This window comes from Numida meleagris, chromosome 7 (genome assembly GCF_002078875.1).
Source record: "Numida meleagris isolate 19003 breed g44 Domestic line chromosome 7, NumMel1.0, whole genome shotgun sequence".
In the NCBI taxonomy this organism is placed as follows: domain Eukaryota; kingdom Metazoa; phylum Chordata; class Aves; order Galliformes; family Numididae; genus Numida; species Numida meleagris.
In genome coordinates this window covers 10,259,152-10,272,618 of record NC_034415.1, presented here as the reverse complement: position 1 = coordinate 10,272,618, position 13,467 = coordinate 10,259,152, and the positions used below count along the sequence as shown (strand labels likewise).

General features: G+C 39.9%; 1 protein-coding gene across 5 annotated transcripts in view; it reads left to right on the top strand.

Annotated features, from left to right (window-relative positions):
- The window catches only part of PLA2G4A (phospholipase A2 group IVA), a 112,829-nt gene that overhangs the window by 77,337 nt on the left and 22,025 nt on the right, over positions 1 to 13,467 (top strand). For all 5 annotated transcript variants that reach the window (XM_021404537.1, XM_021404538.1, XM_021404535.1 and 2 more), the window contains 3 exons: positions 6,356 to 6,492; positions 10,417 to 10,639; positions 12,543 to 12,657. In XM_021404537.1, the coding sequence (XP_021260212.1) occupies positions 6,356 to 6,492; positions 10,417 to 10,639; positions 12,543 to 12,657 (475 nt within the window). The remainder of the gene's footprint in view (positions 1 to 6,355; positions 6,493 to 10,416; positions 10,640 to 12,542; positions 12,658 to 13,467) is intronic.

Genomic DNA, 13,467 nt, shown 5'->3' with positions numbered 1-13,467 from the left:
CAGAAGAATTTCCTTCTAAATTTCTGTGAAGTTTTGAGTCGGGAGTGACCATGTTATTGACGTATAGCTTTGAACTTGTTCTTACTTAGTAAAATATGCTTGTGTGATTTTTCTGAGTAAGAGGAAAGAAGATGAAACTGTTGTGCATACTTTATTTGTAGTGATATATATCATACATGTTGTATAGGAATATTTTCAGGGTGTTGTTTTTTTTTTTTTAAATGCAGTGCAATTATTTTACTGTTCACGCATGCAGATTGTACCAGGGTAGATACCTGTGGATGACATTGGTCTGGTCTTCTGTGGCAGACATATTTGTCAGAAAAGATGAAAAGATGTTCTGCCAAGATCCAGGTAAAACTGGAGCAAAGCTTAGTGCCTGAAGTATCAGTTCTGTGCAGATGGCATATGTGCATGTGTAAATCTCATTACTGAAAAAGCTAGGTAAGCTTTCATATTCTTTTCATCATCATCTTCCCTTGGTATCCCTTGCTGTCTCAAAGTTCATCAGTTAAGCTGCATCTACCAAGACCAGAAAGTATTTGTGGGCTTGGCAGCCTTAGTAGGACTGAGGTAATGCAGTCACCCCCTTTTTTGTTTGCCAAGTGTGTATTTCTAAGCTGGCATGTCAAATTTTTTAGCTGCTTCCAGCGATGAAAAATCCTTTTTTTTCAAATTAAAATATGTTTGTGTCCTATAGCTTGTCATTTCTCTTTTTATTATTAGAAATGTGAGATGACAGGAGGATTTATAGTATGTTTGAGGTCTTCACATGGCTTCAGAAATCAAGAGACATGAGTATTCTTAGCTGCCTGTGGTTTTAAACAAGTCACTTAGAGTTCACGTAGGTTTCTTCATCTGTCAATGGCAGCGTGTGCTTTGCAGGGATGCTAGACTTGAATACCTGTGAAACTATTATACCTCCCTGGATGGAAGATAATTGTGTATTTCCAAATTTCCTTAGTTAATTCTGTGAAGTACGTGCTGAAAACACAGAAGGTGAGATTTCTCATACCTCTGTTATTACTTATTTTTATAATTTTCATTTAAACAATTTTCTAAAAATATCTAAATCAGTTAGAGAAGGTATATAATTCTGAGACTAAATTTTCAGAACAATTTTTAATAATCATTTGTGTACCTCGTAGCAAGTATTTTTACACGTCAGATCTTTTTGTCCAGGTTTTGTGCACTGTATTTCCAGGGCAGTTGAATGAGAACATCTGCAGCGCTCATTCTCAAAACAGGATTTAATATTTTAGCTTTTCGGGTTTTTTTTGGCCAGGTTACTGAAAAATATGATTGAGATGGTCTTTTTCAGAGCTTGTTTTTCTGAAATCACGTCTTGTTTCTTAGATCTTTTTCATTTTCTTGACCAGTTAAAGAGATTAAGTAGCCAGCACTTGTTGAAATGAGGTGCCCGGTGACTGAAGTGGAATTGTTTTGCACTGAGCCTGTCCACGTGTCACAGTGTTGCTTGGTTCCTAGGAGCAGTATGAATATATTGATGAAACTCTTTATCAAAGTTGCAAAATCCTGTTCAGTGGAGTTTGTTTGGAAGATATAATCTTTTTCAGAACTAGCTTGGTGCTGTGCAGACTAACTATAAGAAAAAGAAACCCATGCCAGCATGGCTTTTTGCTTGTTCAGAGAAGTATGCAACCTTATATAAGTATAGACGTTCAAGGCCAGGTTGGATAGGGCCTGAGCAGCCTGATCTGGTGAGTGACAACCCTGCCCACAACATGGGGGTTGGAGCTCAATGATCTTTAAGGTCCCTTCCACCCAAGCCATTCCGTGATTCTAAGTAAGTGTGGCAGTATGGCTGGAGATCAGAGCAAAAGGCTTTTGTTACCAGGACTCTTGAATTCAGCTCACAGTGTTGCCATTGACTCACCACATGACTTCCTTGTGAGTCCTTTGCCTTTTTGGTCTGGGTTGGTAATCAGCTTGAATAGAGTCCCTCAGAAGAGCACAGAGTCTTAGCAACAGCCCGTATGCATGGAGGTGTATGCATGTCTTGGTCTCCTTCTCTGTTCTTTCTCAGTGGTGAGGTGGTTTCTTCTTTTCCCTTTGTCCTCTGCCTGCAGCTACTTTGACCCTGCCTCTGCCCTATTTATCCTAGAGCAGAACTTGTAGGGTGGCTGCATGTGATTTTAGATTTTGCCATTTGTTACCCTTAAACCTGCTAGAAACTGAGTTGCAGCTGAAATGATGCTTTAACAAACCTACTGACTTGGTAGTAGTAAAAAAGCTCTTTGCGTTCCTCTGCACAGCAGGGAAGGACTTGTGCCTTCATCACCATGTCTCCATGTCAGTTAGTGTTAGTGTCAAAATAAATGAATGCAAATGTGCAGTAGATGCTTCTCTCCAGTTATTTTTTCAGTATTTAAAGAAGTTGTTTACTGTGGGAGGCTTGTTTCAGCTACTGCCCTCTGCTCTAGAGCTCTTTCAGGGCATTTCTGGAAATAAAGTAGTAAATTCAGTTCTTCGTGCTTTGCTTTGATATCAAGTGAAAATTGAGATTCCTATACATATACATACCTCTCTGCATACCCATCCTTTGGCAGTATAGGAATCTCTGATTCTCAGGATGTCTGTGGATTAAGTATACATAAACATTTGCAGTCAAATGACATCGACTCTTCTTGACATGCTTTGTTGATCCTACTTGGAGACTTCTGCATTCTGAAGGCAGCTTAAATTTTCCCTTGTGCTCTTGACACTTTACTGATGAATAGATTTGTTGAATAGTGGTGCTTTGGAAGTATTCTCGCATACTTTCTTCCAGCCTTGCACCTGCAAACCGCCCTCTTCATCCTGTTGGGATTTGTCTGTGTAGATTAATTAGGTAGTGTTTGTAAAGAGCTTTCAAAGCCTAACATACGTTATTAAATTTCTGATTAGTAATACGGCTCTTCTGTTCAAAGCTACTGCTCCGTTATTGAGGTGTTGGCTTAACAAAACAAGGCATGTCCTAAATCTTTACCTTTGCTTTGTCATTTTTTGGGCAGATAGCTATCTCTGGATGTGCATGATGGATGCTGATGCCAATAAATACCTGTGGTTTACGAAAGCTTAACACTTATAAAGATGATCGAATAATCTGGTTGCATCAAGAATAAGAAGCTGTTGCAGAGTGTAAGCCTCAGGAAGTGTCTCAACTTACTTGTCACTGTGCATGGTCATTTCCATGGGGCTATACATTTTTGCTCTGCACTGGAGTTTCACTGCATGGAATATGGAGTCTACAGAAAGAAACCGAACTCAGTAGTCATGTGGTTCCTTTTCCTATAATTCATCCAATCCATTAGCAGCTTGAGTTTCATTGAAATTTTTGACTGATTACCAGTTTGATCAGATACAGACTTTCTGCACAGCTGTGTAACTTTTTTACACTTAGTAATAGCCAAGAAGTTGTCTACTCACACTGAACTGTGGAAAATTCTAGATTTCTGGAAGTGGGATCCAGGTGGGACTCCTTCTTAGTCTGAAGTTCTTGATTTTGGTAGCAAGCACGCTTGTGTTCTATTCTGTCTTCTTTCCAGATACCAAGGGAGGCTATGCATGTGGAAAGGAATGAATGACTTTCACGTCAGGATTGGGCAAGCAGGAAAGAAAGAAGTATAACATATCCTGTAGATATGTTTTGAGTATGGCATCACTTGTAACTGAGTCTGCTTTTGCTTGGTTTGCTATCTCTTAGTAGCTAAGTAGGCGTACAGACACCTGTAGATTCTCCTTATCTTACCAGTAGCTTTTGTAAGGTTGCTGTAAATTTGAGACTGGCTTCATGCTATGTAGCAATATCTTTTTTTAAAATTATTATTATCAAATGTGGTTTTAATCTCCTAACCAAAATATTATTTGTTTGTCTTCTGGTATTTATTAGTAAGTCTTCCTGCCTTTGGCTATGTCACTTTGATGACATTTGGATTAGAGCTGGTCTTTGGATTGCTTTAAAAATTTCTGTGTCTTTGTGACTAAGAAGTTACTGAATAACTGCATTTAATGTCTTTTCTGTTTTGTTTATTTCCTGGATTATACAAAATCAGAACCAACAGTCTAAAGAAATTTGGAGTATATTTTTATAAAGAAGTCTTGCTACAAGTGGAGGCTTCTTCAAATAAATTCTGATTATGAAGATATTGAGCAATTAGTGTTCTAAGTAAGAGGATATTGTGGGTCCAGCGGCTTACTATTGCCAAGACCTATCTTTGTTTATTCAGCCAGTCTGTCGATACACTGATTGTATTTTGAGTCTGTACTAGTGAAGTGAGCTGGAAATTCTGTGCATTATTTCGGTTGGCAGGAAGCAAAGGAGGGTCATAACAATAGAATTTGACTTTCACTCTACATACATATTTTACTGCTTGACCTGAAGAATCAGAAAAATAATGTAGTTGTTGTGCGAGTAAGGAACCTAAAATTAAGAATTCTGCACTGTGATAATATTGTGCTCTGTCAGCAAGTAGTGAATAAGGATTAAGATATAACAACTATAGAATTACTGTTTGGAAGGAGCCTCTAAAGGTCAGCTATTTCAGTTGTGCCTGGAAGGAGTACATTGTCAACACTCAATTGTCATCAGAGAAAATCAGGGGCATTCTGCCTCACGAGTCCTAGAAAAATCTAGAGTTCAGTATGCTGCAAATTGCTACCTCTGGTGTTCATCTCTGCAGTCTTGGCCTGGTCCTGAGCTCAGTCACCTCACAATGCCTGCAGCCCAGGCAGCTCGCAGTGGCTGCCTTTCCCCCTGGTTCTTTGCTGTCTGAGCAGCAGTTGCAGTACAGCACTGCCTGTCAGTCTCTCTAGCATTTGCAGTAGGTCATTGTCACCAGTGCAGTCTGCAGTCTTATTGGATGGTTTGCGTAGTGTTGCCCTTTGTGCTCTGTAAGGATCACAGGCAGATTAGGAGACATCTGCTGTTTTTTTTAGAGAAATCCTTACCCGCTTGATCCAATTGGTTAGCCAGTCCAAATCAGAATGCCCAAGCATCTCTGATCTTGACCCTGAAGCTCCCCAAAGGTAAGTCTCTGATTTCATACTGATGAAAGCTTGTTCAGGATGATATTCCTCACTCTATTGGTTAAGATGATTATTTATTTTCCCAATGGACCATTCTCATCGTCAAGGCTTCACAGTCAAGACGACAGGAGTCTCCTGGTGGTACCACCTGAGCATGACAAGATCAGCCTGAGCTATCCCCCTTCCAAGCTGGAAAGATCAAGACCACAGGCCTCAGGCTTGGTACCCTGTGCCCCTTATTCCTCCACAGAGAGGAGTCAAAGCCCTTCTCATCTTCATCTATATCAATAATGCCACATGGGTGAGCAGTGAGGAACTGGAAGGCCAAATGAGACTCAGCCTTCTCTGCATGCTGTCATGGATCTGGAGTCTGAATAAGCAGCAGACCTCCCTGTACAAACTGGTCTGGCTGTCAGGTTGGCTTGTGTCCCAGAGAGAAGGGCGTCACCAGCGACTTGTCACTTTGTGACCCTGTTTCTTAGAGAGTAGCCTGTCCAGAATCCTCCCTGACAGCATTTGTTCATCCTTCCCTGTCACTAGAGCTCCGAACTAAGGCAAAGAGCTGGAGGTGGCAGGAGGGACATCCCTCACCACCTGAAGTAGCAGGTTTGCTACTGCCTGTCCTGGAAGCTCACGCTTTCTTCCTGCCCTTGTGTTGCCTCAGTCGTATCTTTCTCCTTGCTCGCCTGGGTGCTAGGCCCAAGTAGCCTTCCTACATCCCTTCATGCCAGGTGGTGCCTTTTGTTCACACCTCCTGGTTACCAGTGGTCCCTCAGTACCAGGTAAATAGGAAGCTGAAAGAAAGTCTGCACCTGCGTGAGATTTTCGCCTTGGCAGAACCTCGAATCTTGTGCTGCTGGTTGATTCCTGGTTGCTCTTGCTTGTGGTCCCATGCTGCAGTCTGTAAGTACTTGTGCTGTCCAGTTCTTGGTGAAGCAGAAGGGCCTGAGTAAATTATATGCAGATACTGTACATCACTCCTGGGCCCGGTAATGCTAAGGTGGACAGTTAACCTCATGGTGCATTCATGGTACTGTTCCTATTTAAATGTCATATCTCAAAGCGCTTTAGTAAAATTATTTGCCATTTTCTTACATGTTTCACTAAGAAACAGCAAAATACCTTCTGATTGTTTTGTTAGAACTTCTTATGCACAGATGAGGAAAAAATGTAGGTCTCGTGTCTGCTGTGAGGCTCACTGCGTGGTGACTTTATTAATTGCACAAGTTTACTATGTTTGGCCAGTGATTAATGAATAATATTTATTTACTACTTAAGCCTGTAACAGAACTGGTGTGATGACAGACTATTCTTTTAATCTCTGCAGGTACCAGTGATAGCGGTATTGGGTTCAGGAGGTGGATTTCGTGCCATGGTTGGATTTGCTGGAGTCATGAAAGCGCTTTATGAATCAGGAGTTTTAGACTGTGCAACTTACATTGCTGGTCTTTCTGGGTCCACGTGGTAAGGAGTTTTCTTTGTCTTTTTTCTTCAGGAAGTTTAAAAACAAATTTTCATGAGAATTAACTTAGAAATAAGGCTGTTATTCACATCAAATCATCACTATCAGCTGGTAAAAGGCTCACAGAGCCAGCTTTGTTACAGCGCAGCATGTCAGTAGAGTGAATCTGCTAGTGGAGGTGTTCCAGAATGCCTGGAAGGGTGAAAACAGCTTGGTCTCCAGGTGGTCTTCCTAGGAGCTTTGCTAGCAGGAACAGATGAAAAGAGATGCTGCACATATACACCTACATTTCTGTATCAGTGGTCAATGCTGTATGTATTAGAGCTGTGTAACTGATTTTTTCATCTGATAGGTGAACAAAAAATTTCAAGCAGTGGATATAAACCCGTTTTCTTTCTTTTGTTTTCCTTTTCTAATTAAATGAAAAAAAAAATTCCTTTCAGTTTGAAGATGAAGGCTCATTCAACGCCAAGTGGATTATATCCTTTTAGGACATTTCTCAGTGATTCTCAAAATCACTGAAAGGTCTTCTGCTCCATTTTTACACTCGCTAGTCTTCATAATGGTGATGTTCAGGGCCTGACTGCTAATCATTTCTTAGCATAAGGAAATTTGAGCAGATGAATTTCAGCTTTTAGGAAAGAATACAGTTTGCCATGCTGAGGGTGGTACTGATTGCATTGTATCAGAAAGTATGATTTTTTTTTTTTAAAGAATAATGTCAATCAAATGGGAGAAAAAATCTTCCAAGATGTCTCAACTTGAGAACGCCCTCATCAGGTAGCTGTGATGTCCTTTTGACTCAGTGGATACTTCATGCCAGTAACAGGAGAAAATCAGAGTGATGTCACTGTCAAAGGCACTCTCTGGGTGTTTTGGGCTCAGGGCTTGGTAGGCAGCAGAGTAATTTGAACCCTGGTGTTAATATCTCCTTTGATCAGTCTTCTGAATAAGAGGATTGCTATTCTCTCTGACCACTGTTATGAATCCACAGCCGCTTGTTTTCTTGGCTTTTATAAAAGTTATCCCAATTTACACTTATTACAAATGTTGAAACTATTTGTTTTCACATTTCTTAAGTGAAATGATGTAACATTTTAAAAAGCTGTGTAATTTGCATCAGCCAAAGACATTTGGCAAAGACAAGCCAAATTTCTTAACTGTTTGGCCTCCTTAGCACTATGTTTTCTTTGTTAAGTGAACATTGCAGTTTTTATTGTCTAACTTTAAAACTTGGTTTTAATGTCAGTTGGTCAGTTTGCAGTAGAGGATGTTGCATCTTAAGAAAATTTTGAACTTTTTGAGGAAGTGCCAAATGTCACAATAAATGATTTTAACATAACTGGTTCTTTCTGTATGTACCAGTTCAAATACTGGAGCTGAATCTGAATCAGTTTAGGGTTACCTAGTACAAGAAAGGCGTTCACAGATTGAATGAATTCCATAAGAGTACTGCCTGGGCAATTAGGGGAGTGGATTACACAGAAAGCTGAGGTGGATGGATTTTTTCAGCCTTGAGAAGGGAAGGCAAAGGTAGTGGTATGGGGAGATCTTGCTGCTATCTTTAGCAACCCAGTGAGTAAAGAAAACAGGCTCTTTGGAGATATACAGAAAAGGGACAAGGAGTAATGGCCATAAATTACGGCAAGAGAAATTCGGTTAGCTATTAGGAAAATTGTTTTGCAGTGAGAATGGTCAAGCACTGAAATGGATTCCTCCATCGTTACTTGCCTGGGCTGGGTAGAATGTCTGACTCAGTGAATGCTTGCTATGGAAGGAGAACTTGACTGAACAAAGCCCTGAGCAACCTGATCTTACTTTTCAGCTGGCTCTGCGTTGAGCAGAAGCTTGGACTAGAGGCCTCAAGGTTCCTTCCTCCCTGTCTAAATCACAGGATTATATGAATGTCTAGTTCCTTTAAGACTGAGGGAAAATCGCTATTTTTGGAAGAGTGAAATATCCATGAGCAGGGGATGTGCCTGAGATGGATTTTATCCACTGGTCTAACTCTAAGCAAGTACATGAATTTTGGTTACATGTTCTAAGGAAACGTTCTTAAAGTTGCTATTTAAATTAAAAATGATCTGTTCTATTCCTTGTTATTTGTTTTCAATTAACACAGAGGGTGGTGACGCACTGGAACAGGTTGCCCAGGGAGGTTGTGGATGCCCCGTCCCTGGAGGCATTCAAGGCCAGACTGGACGTGGCTCTGGGCAGCCTGGTCTAGTGGTTGGCGACCCTGCACTTGGCAGGGGGGTTGAGACTCGATGATCTTTGAGGTCCTTTTCAGCCGGAGCCATTCTATGATTCTATGATTTTCAGCTTTGGGGTGAAGCTTGATCCCCACTCCCATACTATACAGGAAGTTTCTGAATGCTGGAATCTTTTTAAATGCCAGAACAGTCTCAACTAAAAATAAGAATTTTCTGATTGAGATTTAATTGTAAGAGGTTGGCACCCCGGAACGTGTTTCTGCTGGATTTTCTGGTTGGTGTGGCAGATTACCACTGTCTGTTCAGTGATCTGGATGTACTTTTTCCAATTTGCAGCAAAAGTGGAAGGGCTCCTTTGATTGGATGAATTTTGTGGCATAGTGTGAAGGCTTCTCAGTGTGTTTCCCTTTCTCTAGAGATCCCAAGTGTGAATACAAATACGACCCAATATAAACCTATAGAACATGTATTAAAATAGCAAGATCATCTGAACTGATTCAGTCAGAATCATATTTGAAAACGGTTGTATTTAAACAAATTCACTTTTGCTGTCTTCGTGATGTCACCTATTCAGAATTTCCTTGCTTGATGAATAAATATATTGACACTTTGGCACTCTTTCTATTCTTTTTTTCCATGCATTCTGGTAGTTGGGAATAATGCTCTTTTCTTTCTGTATTTTTTGAAGGGTGGAGTATCCCTTTCCTGGAGGGAGAGTCAGGTTTTCGCTTGTTTACTCAGATGCGTGCCGAACCTTGGAGCAATGCATTTACCTGCTTGACTGTTTCATCTGTATTCTTGCTTCAACCTTGTGCTGAATTCTTCATCCTGCGTTTTCCTTTCTCTGCTTGGATGGAAGCTTGCTGCTATATTTGTTCCACCCACGGGCTGACGTGCGTGCTGAGCTTTAGAGCTGCACAAGGGCTTAATGAATCAAGTTCTTACATCTTGCATGTGACGAAGTTCATCATGCCGTCAACTAAATTGCAGAGTAGTGACCTCAGGGGCAAGATTACACAGTGTGTGTGAAACTGCTCTGCAGAATTATGTGTGCAGCATGGTATGTATACCTGAGCCAGCTAATTAAATAAATAATAGTGAAAGGAGTCTCTGGTAGGTTAGGATGGCATATCTAGAGTCTTCAACCATAGTTTTACTTAAGACAACCAAGTGAAAACCACAGTTGTCTACGTGTGATTCTAAACTTTGTTTTGAGTAAACAAAACCTCAGTTTCCAGAGTTACTCAATGACAAAATTACAATTTGCCCAATAGGCCTTTACTAAATCCCCAGTTAAATCCCTGCACAGGTTGTAGTTATTACGCTTCATCCTATTATGAAAACATCTACATCCTGGAAAGTATGCGAGTACACTGGTATATTTTAGAACTTTTTGAATCCATGTATACTTATGGAATCTCCAGTCCTCCAAATTTAAGTACGCCGTGACAACTTTAAGTCTGTTTTTCAGCCTTCCACAGTCCGGTATCCTTTAAACAGGTAAATGATAAACACATTAGACTTCTACATCGTAAATATTATGGAAGTGTTTGTTGAGTACTTGCTTGTATGCTTCCACTTGTAACAAATTATGTAGCTTTCTATACTTTGAGGAAAAAAAAATTACAATTTACTGTATAAAGAGTGAGTAAAGTAAAGTAATCAACAATTGACCAAGGCTTTGACACTTACAGAGCCTGTTTTCCATTGCAGGTACATGTCAACTTTGTATTCACACCCGGATTTTCCAGAAAAAGGACCAAAGGAGATTAATCAAGAATTGATGAACTCTGTCAGTCACAACCCACTTCTGCTGCTCACTCCTCAGAAAGTCAAACGCTACATTGAAGCACTGTGGAATAAAAAAAGCTCAGGGCAGCCAGTCACCTTCACAGATATCTTTGGAATGCTAATAGGTGAAACGCTTATTCATAATGTGAGTGCATTTTTTAATGAAAGTTAAAGCTGTGTAACTATTGTTAGTTATGTCTTTTGCTGGGTTTTTTGTGGTGTTTTTTTTTTTTTTTTAATGACCTTGATAACATTTTGCAAAGCATATTTAGCAGTAGGAATATTTAAAGTGATAGATACTGGGTAAGAAACTTGTAAAATGCCTTCCGTGCTCTGGGGTATGTTTTGGAATGGTTCTCTTTTCATTAAGAGCTAGGAAAACATACATTCATGTGCAACGGAAATGAACTCAACTGCTGGATAATTGCAGCATGCTCTTAGCGTTGTATATCATCCATAGAAATTGCTGCTCAAGCATTTTCAGCAAACAGTTACACAATGTTGCAACATCTTTACACACATTCTTCTATGAGAGAAGCAGCATTTACTTTAAGACTATTATTTTCAGTGGGAAAGACCAGATCTGCATCTCTAATACTAATTGTTTTTCTGAGAAATGAGACAATAGCGGTGTTTCATACTGTTGTATTTTATTATTGACAAATCCTATTTGACTGAATCAGGCACACAGACTGCAAGTTGAAATGAGTCAAGTAAGCAGAATTTGAATTTGATCTTATCGTAAGATTGAAATGTGTTAATAGATTCACAGACTTGTTTTATGCACATGTTCATTTCGTAAGTATATATGTTAGTTTTTAAACACTAAAATGCAGAAAAACAGACAACACAACAAAGGAATGTTGGTGATCCTGTGAGGCTGGTTAGAAGTCCCTAGATATTAGGGAGTTAAACAAATGCACAGATGTTTAGCTTAAATCTGAACCTGAAAGAGTCAGTGAATAAAGAATATAAAGCTCTTGATTATTGCAGGTGACAAGTCCTAGTCCTGTTGTGCCATAACTTTTTTCAGTCTTTTTTTGCGGATTCCAGAGCACTGTCTGGGGGAGGTGCAGACCCTTAGTTATCCTCTTAATAGTCAGTTTCCTTTTCCTAGTGACCATCTTTCCTGAATTCCTAGGAACAGCACTGAAAAACATTACATGATCGTTAATGGCCGTTCTGAATAAAAGAAGATTTTTCCTTTAGTGTTTTACAGTAGCAAAGGGGAAGAGCCTGTACTGACCAACACTACTGTTTCCTTTGTGGTTTATGTTATCTTGGATTCCATACAGATTGCTGTGAAAGTAATGCTTCCTATTTATTTCCATGGATACAAGGAGCACAGTAACACTATTTGATAGAACAAATTCTCAGCCTCAAAGCACTCTTTTTCAACACATCACCACCATTAGCTGTGCATTTTCACCACTGATGAAATGCTGCCTGCGTGCCACAATGGTAAAAATCTGCAGGGCTGTCTGGAACGTGACTTGTCTTTCACAGCTCTGTCACTACCATCTCACTGCGCTCACATCCACTGTTTGGTCTCCATAAATGTTCACAAGCATCAATGAATGTCAATAGGTGCCATTTTTTCTGCATGGAGGAATTCAATTCCACACCTTTGCTTCATGCTCACTTCCATGTCAGACACCATTCTGTCAGAGTGCCCTTCTGCTGCCATCTGTCGCACAGCAACAACATGTAATAGAATATAGGTGAGAAAGTTCAGCCTGTACTGCCATCCCACCAACATCCACCTCTGACATTGTGGGCCAACATCATAACATAGGAGGCATTACTTTCAGAGCAGCCCTCATGTAACTCATGCTAGTATCATCTTTCTATCAACTCTTTGCCCATTCCTTCCCTTCTTAATTGCACAGATAAAAGGCATTCAAGCAAATTGCTTCCTTTTACAAATTCTTCTGTTTTATTGGAAGTAAGTTATTTTTGTCCATTTTTGAGAGAAAACTGTAGTCTCCAAAGTATCAGTAGGCTGTCACAGGATCCCTTTGGACATAACTTCTTTTTTTTCCACACAGAGGATGGACACCACTCTGAGTAACATGAAGGAGAAAATCAGTGAAGCACAGTGTGCTCTTCCACTCTTTACATGTCTCCATGTCAAACCAGATGTCTCAGAGCTTATGTTTGCAGGTATGTTTTCAATCTGTCTGTAGAATCATTTGTGCAAAGGAAAGAGAAGTGCATGGCTGAAAGATAAGAAGCGTTTTCTTTTTAACTTCTGAGTATAATTGCATCATGTAACTTGACTACACTTTATTTTTCTTGTGGCAACGTTTAGGTAATAGCTTGGCATTTTATTGAACGTTCTTCTGGGTTTAACAAAATTCACAATGTTATGAACCGACTACGGGGAGTTTTCATTTAAAACAAGAATAGAAATCTGTGATAAAGAATGCACCAAAGCAAAACATCGTAAGGACAGTTCTGACTGTTTTGAAAGATGAGGGGGAAATAGACATGCTTGTTTGTGCTCAGTGGCTGTTGGGAATCTGATGGTAGAATCTGCTAACAAGATATTTCAAGGATCAGTGAGCACGTCCTGAAGTGTGTGCTTGGTTGGTTGGTTGGAGCAGTGTGTGGGCAAAGTCTATCAGAGTGATGCGACTTTGGAGAAGAGATGCTGAATACTCGTATTCCTCATGGCATACCCTGGAGCTGAGCTTTTTCTTGTCTTTTAAGGTGCATCTTTTCCTGTCTCTATTAGCAAGTAAAACAGAAAGACAAATAACATGTATTTTAGATCAACTGCCCTTTTTTTATTCCTGGAAATTAACCCTACCACTGTTTCAGGTTTCTGTGGAATGATAAGTTTCGTTCTCTATCTCTTGGAAAAAAAAAAAAAAAAAAAAAAGATCTACCAATTTAAAAGAATATCACTTATCCATGTAGTAGCTCAGTAGATTCAGTAGTCAAGATAAAAAGCTGGTGGTTCTCCAAATG